Genomic DNA, 15,557 nt, shown 5'->3' on the forward strand with positions numbered 1-15,557 from the left:
CAATTAAAATTTCAGTCTGTCACACAAAGCTACCATATTACTTAAGAAGACTTTAAATGTAGCACACAAGTCATATGGACTACATTTATGGTACATCTAAGATTTTTGGAGCTTGAAAGCTTCAGTCCCCATTCACTCTAATTGCACGGAATGAAGCGACCAGTACAGTCTTCAAAATTTCTCCTTTTGAGAATTCTACTGGTTCAGTTGGGTTTGGAACAACATGAGGGTGAATGGAATGATAAAAAAAGATCTATACCAGTCAAATGTCCAAATACTTAACTTATACAACTGTTCTTCACTGAAACAATATAATTATCTATTTATTGCATTTCGGCCTCCTGAAGTATCTGATATTTCCTGCTTCCTTCTCTTGAACTATGTCTGGAATTTGTGGTCCACAAACTTGAACGCATCGATTCCTTAGAAATAACCAGACAATTGGTTGTTAAAGTTGTTTGTGGGCTAGTATTGTATGAATTTCCAGAGAACTTATCTCAAATCACCCTCCCAGATTTGCTTTAAATACAGTCAACCTGTCTCACATCCATTTGCATTTGTTTAAAGCACAACTAAGGCAAGAAGAAGCAAAGATCTTTACCGGTCAATCTCACTGCTTAAAATGAGGACTATTGTGCTTGCTTTCCTTGTTTTAGTAAGTAACATTACTGATTTTGAAATGTTTTATCAGTTAAATAATGCAGTTTTAGCAATCTAGTGAAAATTAAAGCTTCCATTGCCGGGAGAGTGAAAGAGAGTGAACTATTGCTATTTTTTCTTTTTTTTTCTTTTTTTTTTTTACTTACTTTAGACAAACTTTTGGCATTAGTTGTAACTAGAACTATTATTCAGTAAGTTGTTGGGGTTTTTTAATTACACAATTGCTTGTTTTCTCTAGCGGTGCTTTTGTCTGTTAGTTTTAAACATCAATTGTGCAAAATCTTAATAAGGATCATTTTTGTGAATTCTGCTGTCCAAGCTAAAATTTCAGTAGCATATTATTACATAGCTGTTGGGTAAACAGTTAAAACCACACTGGCATACATTCAGGCAAGAGTCAATTATATAATGAAGTGTCCTAGTTTTTTTTTTTTTTTTCTCATAAATGTCAGGTCAGGGCAGGTTGTCACATGAGTTTTAAAAGATGTTATTTTTATACAATTGTTTATTGGGCAAATGTTTGTTGGGGAAAACAGTGGTTTGATCAATTTGTATGTTTCTTTTTACATTTTTGTTGTTTAATGAATAATTGTCTGCTTCGATAGTTTAAAATGTAGCTTTAAAGCTGGTTCCAGTTGTGAAAATATTGTCATGAACTATATTATTTTCCTGAGCAATAAAGGTGGAAATAGTGTGACAACTAGCCCAGGTCTCCATTTTTTATGTGCTATATTCATTGATAGATTGCAGGCTTCAATTAGCCAAAATTATAAAATGGCTTAAATATGTCTAAGATGAAACTGTGGATTTTTTTTTTTTTTTTTTTTTTTTTACAAATGTGTTAGATAAAGGACAATTTGTGAAGTGATGGAATTTTAAGTACATTGTAATTGCTCTAAATGTACAACAAGGAAATTATATTTAAATGAATAAAATAAAATTTAAAGTAATTCAAATCTAAAATACTGTGTGAATCCTATGAAATTATTATCTGATGCAATGTTTGTGTAATATTTCATTTTCTTTCTGCAGAGTGTCTGCATTCATTGTGCAACCCCATCAAAACAAAACATACGCAAAAAACGTGCATGGATTGTGGATTCACTGTCTATGGAAGAGGAGCAAATTGGTCCTTTCCCATACAAACTGGGAGATGTAGGTTATATTGCAAAAATTTTCCAACAGTCAGCCATCTCAGGTGTACAGCAGAAGATAAACTGTTAAAACTAAAGAGAAATCATAGTTTTAAAAACACTGAGGATAAAAAATGTATGAAAACATTTTAGGTCTGTTGGTTCTTGAAAACAAGAAAAATCTGAAGAAAAAGAAGTATCTTCAGTGTATTTGTCCTCAACCAATAATGTTTCTTTTCTCTCAGTTAAGTACTGAGAAGAATGTTATCAAGGAATACTTCATTCATGGACAGGGCATTGACAAAGATCCCAAGGGAATTCTGTCTATTGATAAGACTGACGGATCCATCTATGTTCATGGGAAAGTCGACTACGAGGAATACAAGAGATTAACAGTAAATCAACACCATTCATTTTTAAATCCTTATTTGCAGTGAGAGTTTTCTGTAGTGATAAAGTATAATCTGTCAGTAATGATATTGTAGTCAATGGTTACAAGCATGTTAAAGGACTAGTTTAATAGTTGATGTCAAGCTCATATGCCGTTCTGGACCTCTTTAAATACTTATCTTTAACTACTACATACTTAAGAATTTGATACAATTATGAGCATAAGTGCTGCTGCATTGTATTTACATTTATAGTACCTGCATTTAATTATGTCTGTAGTTACACTGTTAACCTTACCCCTAACCCTAACTCAACCTTCACCCTGAAACCTAACCCCTAACCCTAACCCTGCTCCTAAACCTGCCAGTACTTCAACCTCAGTAGCAATAAATGTGAATCTTGTGAGAATTTTGCAGAACAACATGTAGTTACAAAATAAATACATTGTATTGTATGTGTTTTAATGTTAGTTCAGAGTAGACACCTAATATAAAGTGGGACTGACTTTCTTTCTTCCGTGGAACACAAATGTAAAAATAAAAGTGAAGAATGTGGTTGCTCTTTTCCAAATTATAACAATGAATGGAACTGGAGCTTTCAAGCTTATAAGTGCTGCTGTTGGGGTATGTTGTCACAAATGTTCACGGTTGATTTATAGAAAAGAATGATGGTCATACGAGTTTGGACTTCTTCATTTTTGGGTGAAAAATATCTGTAACAGCATATGCACCCATTTTTCCATTCTATTCACCTCCAGATCACATTTGAAGCTGACAAAAACTCAGACTCTAAGTTTGTCGTGGATATTGAGGTTCTGGATGTTAATGACCACGCACCTGTTTTTAGTGATCCAGTTTATGAAACCACAATAGATGAATCAACACCACAAGGTACTGACTTCAACATACAAAACGTGTTTTACACCAACTGGTCTCCTTGGTAATAGATCAACATTTTCCATGCCCCTCTTCTGGTTTTCCTTCCCTCAGGTAAGCATTTGGTCACAATGCTGGCAAACGATGGTGACCAGGATGGCTCAGCAAATTCGATGTTTACTTTCAGAATTGTTTCAGTCACTCCCACTCCCTCCAACGCTGAGTTCTTCATTCAGCAAACTGAGGGAGATACAACAGGGGAAATATCTTTCATGGGCTGTCTTAATTATGAGGTAAAAAACACTATGCTAATTTCATGATGCTGATATAATTGATAGTAAGCAATTCATGTAAATTTGCATGTTAGCAGTTAACTGTACATTGGCAATTGGGGAAGTAGAAAAAGAATAGTGTTAAATAAAACTATTTTGCCAAAAGTTCAACAAGCACATATGGGTTTGGTGTTTGGATGTCCACATAGTTTTGGCCATATAGTGCATCCTTATAGTATATTTCTCTTTATTTCCACATTTTGAATGCACTGAAACACTGGGGCCAGACTTATTGAAGTCATTTCTTATTTCATAATATGTTTCAGAAAACAGTTTTTCACAGTTTCAATTTATAGTTACTAAATGCATAATTCAATCTTGTATACTAAATTTGCTCTATACACTTTTCTATAAAGGACACCCAAAAGTACACTATTCTGGTTGAAGCAAAGGATCATGGGGAGAAGGTGCAACTCTCTAGCACAAGTACAGTGATAGTGAATGTTATCGACAAAAACAATAATCTTCCAGAATTCGTTGGTAAAATGGTGAGTACACATAAATTTGTTTTAGTCTTCTAACATGTCACGATTTCACCATTTCTGTAATGCTGATTGACTTGTTTTTTATCAGTGCTATTTACAGTAGACTATCGTTAAGCTGGTAAGAAATAGCACAGCATTTTGTCTAGATGGAAATACTGTATGTTTGATGGCTATTGTCATGTGTGCTGCAGACATGTGAGAAGGTCAGAGAGGGACAGCATGGAGAACCTGTTTGTAGACTGCAGGTGACAGATAAAGACAGCAGAGGAACAGCAGCTTGGAGGGCCAAATACTCTCTGCAGGGTGAACAATCACAGCACTTCAAGATTGAGACTGATCCTGAGACCAATGATGGAGTCATAACTGTCACTGAGGTAAGATATATGGGTCATAATGGGGTATTCTGTGGAAACTGTGCCAGTTGTGTCCCATGACCTACTGTACTGCTGAACTCAGTCACATTATTTGATAGATTTGATTTTATTTCTTTAGTGGTCAATGTAAAAGTGCAAATAAATAAAAAATAAAAAAAATTAAGTAATTAATGAATGAAAATACCTAAAATACTGTCCTGATTTTTGCTTTTACTGAAATTAAAATATTGTATATTCACTTCTTATGACTAGGCATTTATCTGAGAAAACACAGAATATGCACAATGTATCTTGGCACAGTGTATAAATATTCATTGTATACTGTATGGTGCAGTGATATTTGCTACAGTGATTATGGCCATAATAAAACATTTTGCACTAAAATAACCACATAACTTTCAACCCTGAGATATTTGAATGTAAGAGCGTTCATGCAAAACAAGTTCTTGAAAGAGAAGTGTCATATGTTATTAATTTTATTTATTTCAATTTCATAGCAAAATTCCATAAAATTGAATTGAGTAATTTAAAAAATAAAATAAAAAACAAAAATATTTTACATTTTATTAATGTAATTTTAATCACACAATTAAGTTTAATGGAATTATGTTATAAAATTGAAATGCATCATTTTTTCAAATAGGTTTATAAATAAATAAATAAAGTAATTTTGTATGTATTTGTTTTTTTCAATTATAATGTGTTATTACAAGGCACACTGAAAGTTATGTAAGGGATAATACAGTCAGCCGATTGTTATCGCACAATAAACCCCAACAGGGAGGTCAGAACTTGTATCAGCCTGAAGGGGTTTATTTTGTGATAACAACCATCTGACTGTACATGATCCTGCATATTACACGGCTACTAACCAAATAAATAAATACTTGAACATAAAATATTGATTAGTGTTGAAATTATGTAATCTGAGAAGAAATAAATTACTAGACAGCTGAAATCAACCTCCGGTTTACGTCAGAGTTCAGTTGGTGTTTTTTTTGAGGAAATGATCATCTGACTCCTCATTATTCAGACTATTACAAGACTACTTGCCAAATAAATAAATAAATGCACATGAAACATTGATTTGGGTTGAAATTATTTTATTAGCTTACTTGTAGTGATTGCACAGTGAGCCAAGAAGCAGCAGAGACAGCTCTCTGAACCCGGATGAGCGGTCTGATTCGTCTAAATCCCCGGATGTGCAGTAGATACAGAGCAACATCTGACTGCTGTATGGCACCATTGACCAATCAGAATTGAGTTTTCCAGAGAGCTGTTTAATAAAAAGTTATATTACCAAAATAATTACTCAGATATCTATTCAAACTACTGTATAAGTTATGAATTTCAAACTTACTGACGGGGTTGAAATAATGTAGAACTTTATAGTTAAGATTCTAGGGGTAACTATACTTTGAAAGGCTGTAATCACATATTTAGAACTGGGGGTGAAAATCAGCCATTACAACCCCATGTTTGTTGACCACAAATCTAAATATTAAACAGGATTCTAATATTGTCTAACACACACATATACACTTTAGGTGATCATGATGCGAAAAGATTTAGGAAAGTTGCATCATCATCAAATCTTACTAGACACTGAGTCAAACATATGGTCCATATTGATACTGTAGCTGTAATAAACATAATGTGACTTTCATTCTTTTCCCAGCCATTGGATTATGAAGAGCAGTCCAGTTTGAAACTGACCGTCAGCGTAGAGAATGAAGAGCCCTTATTCACCTGTAGAGTCAGAGGGCGTCCCGAACATGGACAGTGGGATGTAGAAAACTCCAGAGGCAGGTCCAGTTCTACATCAGAGTCCCATTCGATCAACATTATTATAGAAGATGTCAATGACCCGCCGATATTCATAGAAAACATCAAACATGTGAGCGTAATGGAGAACATGGAAATTGGACACAGCCTGTGGACGTTCAAAGCTGAGGACCACGATCACTATAACTCAAATTCAGTAATGTAATTAGTTTGTTTTTATTTCTTTTTAATGTAGGGAATGAAGGGAACTTCTTGTGGGAACATGGCATTCCACAATAATTAATTTCACAAAAGATTTCCCTTTCACCTCTTATCATTTCCCTTCATGTAGGTTCATCAGAGGAGAAGATGTAGATGGCTGGGTAACTGTAGATTCACAAACGGGTCTTGTATCTACAGCTAAAGTTTTAGACCGGGAATCACCTTTCGTAAAGGGCAATACTTACACTGTCATCTTATATGCTGTTGATAATGGTGAGATATAAATCACTTTATTTTATCTGTTGTGCTTGCTAAGGCTAAATTATAACTATTGCTTATACTAAGGGTTAGTTGCACTATTACTTTCAATAGTGATTCAACGCAAAATCTCAGACTTACATTGAAGGAGGGACCCAATCCATATCTAGAGACCAGAATAAAGACTTTTTTGACTTGGGCTAGTAAGCAACTACCTACCAACCACCCAGAACACAATAGCAACAAAATATGGTGCAACCCTAGCAACACCCCAGCAACCACATAGAAACAAGCTAAAAAAAAAACACTCGCAACCATAGCAACCGCATAGCAATGCCCTGGAATGCTCCAACAACACCCTGGCATCATGGTGTCAAGTTTTGCTTTAGCAAGCAAAATGTTAAAATAAAGTTAACATTGTGCTTTAATTTGCCTTTCTTTGGTTAACCAGGCTTTAATAGTGCTTGCATTCCCTTTGCTGCTAGTCATGTATTTTCCAGCTGAACGACATTCATGTACTAAGATCATTTTTATTGGTAATTTGCAGGTACACCACCAATGACTGGCACCGGGACTTTAATTATACATCTGAGAGATGAGAATGATAATTCACCAATGCTAGAGGTCGACAAACTGTACATGTGCTTGTCTGAGACGACCATTAACATAACAGCTGCTGACCCAGACCTGCATCCATATAGCGTGCCATTCCACTTCAAGCTTGTGGGAGATGTTGAGGGAAAATGGAAGCTTCATTCCAGCTATGGTAACAAAAACTCCACATTTCCTCTCTTGATTAACATTGGAATATCAACCAAATGCACCTGGACCTATAAATTCATACTGTAAACCCATAGCTTATGCTTCCTTCATGTGCTATCGGAATTATCCAACTTCCCACTTCTGAAGTTGTTGTTATAAGAAAAGCAAACATGGATGATACTAGGTTCCGTATATTTCTTGAGGAACTTTTATTTTGACACCATAACACAAATTACTCAGTTAGCTTGCTGATGATTATAGAATTTTGGTAAAATACAAACTGTTTTCACAGTGTAAAAATGTACAACATGCATCAAACCGTTCCTGATATACATGCATTAATATGACCGAAATGGCAAGCGCTAACAATTACCTGTATTTAGAAAAAATAATAAAACCTGTCTCCTTAGCCATGTTGAAAGTTTACATCTTCTCCCAACTCAGAAACTCAGGTATCAAAATGATCTCTGAGTTTCCTGTTTATTACGTAAATTCATGTGCAACTTCTGAGTGGGAACTCGTCTTTACAATAACTTAGTCTGAGCAATTAAGTAAATCTAGACAGCCAGGTCTGCATTTAAGATACTGATTGGATCTTAACTCTTAAGAATGTGCTTTATGTGCAAGGTTATGAACATTCGTTCCTTTTCTAGGAGCTTTTCCTAAAATTGCACCTAACACGAATGAGTGAGAATGCATTTCATGTGCTACTTAAGTGTCCCTGTCATTTGTTAACTGCTGAAATATCACTTCGAATCACTCACCACCGTAACTTCATTTGTAACTTTATAAATACTTGGAATTTACCTTGCTAATGGAATGTTTAAAGTTATTTTCATATATATTTCAGATATAGCTTAATATCTACATAATAAAATATTATGTGCAGAATGGTCTGTTTTTTTCATCTATGTCATGGCAGAGCAAGTGTTTAAGGAGAATCTTGATGAGCAGTTTGTTAAAGTCGACGTTTACAGATAGCTACATGAATAATAACATTTCCGGTATAATGGCACAGACATAATTATTATTATTTTATTTTATTTCTTTATTTTTCTCCCCTTTTCTCCCCAATTTGGAATGCCCAATTCCCCATGCGCTCTTAATCCTCATGGTGGCGTAGTGACAATCTGGGTAGCGGAGGATGAATCTCAGTTGCCTCCGTGTCTGAGATCGTCAATCCGCTTGAGTACGTTACTGCGGAGATATAGAGCATGTGGAGGCTTCACGCTATTCTCCGGCATCCACGCACAACTCACCACACGCCCCATCGAAAGTGAGAACCACATCATAGTGACCATGAAGAGGTTACCACATGTGACTCTACCCACCCTAGCAACTGGGCCAAATTGGTTGTTTAGGAGACCTGGCTGGAGTCACTCAGCTTGACTCAAATCAAGTTCGGATTCGAACTTGCGACTCCATGGGTGGTAGTCAGTGTCTTTACACGCTGAGCTACACAGGCCCCCCTTTAAAAGCATTATTAATATCAATGGCCGAGGTAAATATTTCACCACCAGCAGATTTCACTGAGGGAATGGTAGAAAAAGACTCTCTCTGTTTTAAAGTCCCGTTGCCAGTCATTGGTGGTGTACCTGCAAATTACCACATTATAGCGACCACGAGTAGGTTACCCCATGTGACTCTTACCCTCCCTAGCAACTGGGCCAATTTGGTTGCTTAAGAGACCTTGCTGGAGTCACTCAGCGTGCCCTGGATTCGAACTCGCGACTCCAGGGGTGGTAGTCAGCGTCTTTACTCGCTGAGATATCCAGGCCCTGGCACAGATGTTATTGTTTGTAACTCTATCGCCCCCTTGGGTACTGAGGATTGTTACCGTCACAGTAACCAAGAACCTTACGTAAGTTATATAACAAGACTGCACGCTTGCAATGCACTGTTCAAAGTTTCTGTTTTGTACAGATTCAAATGTAATGCTTCATATATTTGTTTTCTCCTGTCTGGATAGGCACAGCTGTGACATTGATCAAAGAGGGAGTTGTACATACAGGCGATCATGAACTCACCCTGAAGATCTCGGACAACCAGGGCCAGTTTTCACTTCAGACACTCACAGTACGTGTCTGTGACTGTACCATTACTGCAGAATGCAATACAATAAAGCTGAACATCATTGCCATTGTTGTCATAGTCATCAGCATCTTAATACTACTGGGTAAGTACTGGGTCAAACAGAATCCTGTTTTATGAAGTTTGCTTTGAGGAGACAACTAATCTTTGTGAAAATATGTTTGCTTACGGGAAGAAAAAAAATAAATTCTAAATTTATCTTATTTTTGACTTCAAAAGAACAATGTAATGATTTCCAGTCTCTGTATCTAAAAAAATGAGGGCCATTGTATGCCATAGCATTAAAGAGACAGTTCACCCAAAAATGAAAATTCTCTTATCATTTACTCACCTTATCATGACATCCCAGATGTGAATTACTTTCTTTCTTCTACAGAACACACATGTAGAACCACACAATGCAAGTGAATGGTCGCCAGAAATTTTAAGCTCCAGAAATCACATAAAGTCATCATAAAAGTAATCCATATGTCTCCAGTGGTTTAATCCATGTCTTCTGAAGCAATATGATAGGTGTGGGTGAGAAACAAATCAATATTTAAGGCATTTACTATAAATTAAGCCCAGTAGGTGGCGATATGCATGAAGAATGCAAATCGGCAAAAACAAAAGAAGAAAGGAAGTGAAAGTAGAAAGTATTTATAGTAAAAAAGGACTTAAATATTGATCTATTTCTCACCTACACCTACAAAATTGCTTCTGAAGACATGGATTAAATGACTGGAGACATATGGATTAATTTTATTCTGTCTTTATGTACTTTTTGGAGCTTCAAAGTTTTGGTCACCATTCACTTACATTGTATGGACCTACAGAGCTGAGATATTCTTCTAAAAATACTCATTTGTGTTCTGCAGTAGAAAGAAAGTCAGACACATCTGGGATGGCATGCGGGTGAGTAAATGATGAGAGGATTTTTGGTTGAACTATCCCTTTAAGGTCTTTACTGGAACTAAAGGGTCAACAGTATAGCCAAACCCGAAGGGGATGTGCACAAAACATTTGGCCATGTGGTGGATGTCACTGAAGTTGTGAATCTAATAATGCTGTTTGTGTGTGATTAAAAAAAATAGGTACCTTGTTGATGGCTTGCCTGATCAGATGTAGGGTGAAGAAACCTATAATGTTACAGCTGGAGGGATCTGCCCAATCTCTTATTCAATACAACACAGAAAGCCGTGGAACTGACTGCACGGTAAAACACTGGAGAGTTACTTTTTCAATATTTCATTATACTGTAAGACTGAAATATCTTCTGAATTAAACTGAACTGAATCTAACTGAATTATTTACACAGATGCCGTACAGTTATGCAGATTGCTTGCCGACAAAGGCATCTTCAAGTGATATCCTTTTCTCTGATGGCATGATTGAGTCAACAGACATTGGAGATGTTAAGGTATGGCTGAAGACTCATCTTATCAGGTGACACTTAAGTTTAAGTTTTGCAATAAGGTTGATTTTGTTAACATTAGTAAATGCAATAGGTATCATGACCTAACATGAACAATATATTTTTAAAGTATTTATTTATCTTTAGTTAATGTTCATTTATGAAAATACAATTGATCATTGTTAATTCATGTTAGTTAGGTTGCAATCCATATTAAGATTATTAAGTGGTGAAAAAATATTGTTCACTGTAAGTTCATGTTAACTAATTTGCAAACTTATGTTTACAAACTTTATTGTAAAGTGTGACCGGAAATCAGTATAATAATTACCTCAGAAGAGTTAATTGACGATGTATATGGAAATGCACATAGACATTTACAAAATGTAGGCTTATGTTTATGGGTTTTAGGCTAAGTGATTGAAATTGTGAAAAATTATAGACAAGTGTTGTCTCCATGTCTAGGGGTGTTTCGGTGAAAATTGTGTTTTTGAGCCCCATCGATACTTTGAGGCTGGTGTTCAGACTGATGTCCTCTGTAATCGAGACAGCAACTTCACTTCAGTTAAACTCCAAGATCCTGAAATTTCTCAACCAGATGTAAAATATATGCCATGGAAGGTCTTGTGAAGGATGAAAGGTCACAAGAAGATGTAATAGATTCATGAAGGTTTGCACTATGTGTGAAAAAGTTTAATGTGTGTATTGTTTACACTATATGAATTGTATACACTATCATTTTGATGTACTGTATTTCCATGATCAGACACAAAGCAAGTCTCCAAAGATCGAAAGGACAATGAATAGAAGAGGATTTAGAGTAATCAATCACCTAAAAATTTTAAATTAAAAGAATGATCAGAAATGAATTAGAGCTTAAATATAAATTAGAGGTCAACTTAAAATTGGAGTCAGATAAAATGAATAACGGAATCGAAAGTGTGAATTAACAATAATTGCTTTACTTCAGCGCTCAGAAAAGACAGAACAACGCAGAGACCTTCAAGGGGCCAGTCTATTGGAATCCTACATCGGAACAAATAGTTTGGTTTTTTACCCCCGATTTACACATATGTAATTGTATCTATGTAAATTCATTAATGCTTATTCATAAACATGCTTGGGCTGGGTAGAGATGAAATTGTATAGAGAAATATTGGTGGAAAAGAGTTCTCTACATTTATATGAAGGAATATCTTGTTATATGAATTCGGTAGTTTGTGTGTTGTGTTGTTGGAATTATATATATATATATTCCTAATGTAGATTTATTTATTGTTGTCCAATAAAAGAAAAAAGGTATATTGTGATTTTAGACATCATTATTTATTAATAATAATGAACATAATTTTACGACATGACCTCAATGACTCCATCAATACACAGAGATACAACATCTGAAGTATGTTGGACAATAACATGGCTGGCTGAGCAATCACCACTAACAAGCCGAGTCCCAGTTCTAGATTAAACATGTCAGAGTTTCAAACAGTAGCAGTTTGCAGTTTGTATTTTCTGTTACAGCAGAGATTATTCATCCTACAAATTCCTTAACATAATTATTTGATCATTTTAAAGATTGTCTCTGTTAGCCTTTGGACTTCCGGGGAGGGATTTTCTGTTTGTATAACATCAAACTAAATATTTCACCCTTTCATTACTTGATTTCCATTCAATTGTCCTACACACCTTTGTTAAAAGGCTTTATTGACCAGTAGTCTACTGATAGCACCACTGCAGTCAACCTTCATGTGCACTCGTTTACGTGAACAATATTATATATCCAGGGGCGGACTGGGAAGAGAAATCGGCCCTGGATTTTACATAGAAACCGGCCCAAAATTTGCAACCCTCTTCAGCCAGTTGCGGCCCATTCGGCATAACGTGGCGGCCTCTTTCAGCTTATGGCCACCCGTTCTGCTCTGTTTTGCGGCGAGTATACCTGGCTGCAGCTTGCAGAATGGGGCGGAGCAATACATGGGGCGGGGCTCCGCCCATAACTTACTCTCATTGGCTCAGTCATCTTTTATAGGTGCGTTTCAAAATAGTTCATCCCGATAATTTTGATTATAGTGATGTGGCTCGTAAGTGATATGAAATTGTTCTGTACCTCACAGTTCTTTGCAAATAAATAGGAGTCAGACTGAGCATGCAGCATGTTGCTGTTTTAATCTTGTTGAAAACATGAGCGGAGGGCAAAATTACTAATCCTACTATGCCGAAGATTCAGTTCTAATATTAATGCGGTCGTAGTCAATGTTAAAATGATTAGCAAAATAATTTTGATTTTAGTGCTATATCTCGCAAGTGATATGACTTTGTGTTGTACCTCACGTGTCATTTCAAACAAATTTAGCAGGACTGAGTCACATGGAATGATGAACAAATGTGTCAATGCATCTGCTGTCATTCAAATCTGTTATTCAAAAAGTTGCAGTTTCACAAAGCCTTCATTATAATGCATGGTTAGAGAAATGAATTAAAATAACAATAAAATATGTAATTTTTTTTAATATCTAGAGTTCAAATGAAAAAAAAGTGTATTAGAATTGTTGTAAAATAAACATTTTAATATATATGACACACACACAATTGTAATTGCATTGTTATTAGTTCTGATGCAAATACACCCGACAAATGGTTTATGAAAACCAACAGCACCATCTTCTGTAAATTAACTGTAAATTACACTTTAATTCTCAAAAAAGTTTTAAAGACATAATGATTCTTAATATAAACATATTTTCAAATATCATAATATTAGGGGACAGAATACAAATACACATGTTGTTCGTTCATTCATTCATTAATTCATACATAAGACGTGCTTGTATGCAACTGGCAATTCTCGAAAAAAAATGAGAACAGTTATGCATGCACTTTTACTCTCCCGGTATCTGCCATAACAGCTCATCATCATGAGTGATTATTTTGCATAATTAATAATAGATTCGTTCATTGACCAAGTTTGCTTTATGCACACCATCTGCACCTGCTCAATCTATTGATTACTCTGCATTTTAGGAATTTTGTCATTTTAATTTATGCCTTCAACAGTAGTAAACAAGAGGCCGATGAATTGATGAAAATTGTTCTTCCATTCTTGAGAAAGTTGCGATGCTTTCGCTCATATTCTTTATTGATTCATATTAATTTCATTGAAGGGTTGTAAACGATTATCTCCCCTCCTTGCTCCAAAAATGTGTGCTCTGTTATCTCGTCAGTCTAACAATTACTTTCTAATTGACATGCATACAGAAACCAACGGCAGGTAATGAATAAACTGTTACAGCAGAAAATAAGGCACATTGCACGAGGCATATATAATTTACTGTTAATACTATACTGATGGTGCATGAGCTCAAAAAACACATGCTTCATACATGCTTCTCAGTTGTCATTTCTTTAAGAACATTTTCATGTCAGTTTCAGCCTTTAAATCCCGATTTGTTCCTCACTTTTAACGTAGGATAAAACCCATGGAATTAAGGATTGAATATTACATACAATTAAGCACTATAATCAAATTGTTTGGCTCAACTATTACATTTCTCTCAAACAATGATAACACCGGGAACGATGACAACATCTCCTATCATGTATGTCTTTGAAAGATGAACAAGCCAATAAGAGTAGGTTGTGGGCAGGCGACACGTGTAGATCCGCCCCATATGCAGCCCCACCTCATTCTGCGGGCTGCAGCCAGGTCCTTCTCGCTCGCCCACAGGGAAAAGTGTCAGTTCTCCCTATGGCCAGTCAGCCCCTGTATATATCTACATGAGAGCCAAGCACTCCCTCTGCTGCCAGATAAAATTTGCAGGCACAAGCTGTTCAAATTCTTTCAACAAGAGTTAAAAGTACAGTATGTTTGTCCTTAATCGCCTTTAATTAAGGTCATTTGAAATTGAGACCAACCATTAGGTTCACACTCCACAAACTAGAAGGCTACACACAACTCATTGTCTTGGATTCTACCTAAATCTAATCTCAGATCAACAAAACAGTTCAGAGGAATGATATAGAAAGGGCATACATCCTATGTAACAAACAAGACAACACAACATGACACTGCTAGCCTAACTGGTTATTGTGCTGAACATGTGATGCAAATGACTGATGTCACTTGGTTTCGACTACATGCCTGTCTGTCTATTACCACCAAAAATTCAGGTCCATAACAGTTCATCACGAGTTATTGAAATAATTGTTAATAAAATTAATTATTTAAATATTTGTTATGGGAAAATTTGGACATGACTAACAAAGACACAGCAATCCTTATTGATTTCATATTTTTGTCATTAATTGTGCATAAATTAGTAGTCAGTAATTCAGTAAAGTTTACCTAACTTTATATGTTTTAACTTTCATTTTATTTGTAGTAAACTTGTATTAATTAGTATGTGAATTAAAGCTAGTAAATTAAAGTTTAGTAAACCTTTAATTTATTCATTACATGTACATTTTCTGAACATGTCATATTTCCAAAAAATAAAAATAAATAAATAAATAGAAATTAAAATTTACTTAAAGAAGTATATATACTGCTTATTTTACTTTTTCATATATATATATAAATTATGTATAGCAGATATTACAATTATGCATTCATTCTGTGAATGAGATTTTTGAAGTACGCTACTGGGGAAGGTTTTGGGAAATGCACTTAATTGTCATGAAATCATGTTTATCTTATTTATATTAAAAGTTTTCTTCTGGGTAAGATGAGTGTGTGACTATTTTAAGGTGTAGGCCTACTGCCTTTATCTAGTTTACCATATCACCTATGAGCCACATCATTTCCTTCCCAGTTGCTCC

At 35.4% G+C, this 15,557-nt stretch overlaps 1 protein-coding gene across 1 annotated transcript; it reads left to right on the forward strand.

The window, feature by feature from the left end:
- Nucleotides 1-536: 536 nt before the first annotated feature.
- LOC127418896 (cadherin-like protein 26) lies at nt 537-12,035 on the forward strand. The gene is made up of 14 exons (XM_051659793.1): nt 537-655; nt 1,693-1,815; nt 2,039-2,188; nt 2,941-3,073; nt 3,173-3,351; nt 3,747-3,878; nt 4,067-4,249; nt 5,928-6,235; nt 6,366-6,508; nt 7,041-7,259; nt 9,225-9,431; nt 10,420-10,541; nt 10,644-10,745; nt 11,205-12,035. Exons 1-14 carry the CDS (start codon nt 623-625, stop codon nt 11,367-11,369), a joined length of 2,199 nt encoding a protein of 732 aa, XP_051515753.1. The 5' UTR covers nt 537-622; the 3' UTR covers nt 11,370-12,035.
- The last annotated feature ends 3,522 nt before the right edge of the window (nt 12,036-15,557 follow it).

The sequence above is a fragment of the Myxocyprinus asiaticus genome, chromosome 28, assembly GCF_019703515.2.
Source record: "Myxocyprinus asiaticus isolate MX2 ecotype Aquarium Trade chromosome 28, UBuf_Myxa_2, whole genome shotgun sequence".
Classification (NCBI taxonomy): Eukaryota; Metazoa; Chordata; class Actinopteri; order Cypriniformes; family Catostomidae; genus Myxocyprinus; species Myxocyprinus asiaticus.

Bases quoted from the DNA above. Each gene is read 5' to 3' on its own strand.
- LOC127418896 (XM_051659793.1), top strand. From the start codon at position 623: ATGAGGACTATTGTGCTTGCTTTCCTTGTTTTA. The intron at 1,816-2,038 runs GTAGGTTATATT...CTTTTCTCTCAG, and splicing joins TCCCATACAAACTGGGAGAT to TTAAGTACTGAGAAGAATGT. The intron at 4,250-5,927 runs GTAAGATATATG...TTCTTTTCCCAG, and splicing joins GAGTCATAACTGTCACTGAG to CCATTGGATTATGAAGAGCA.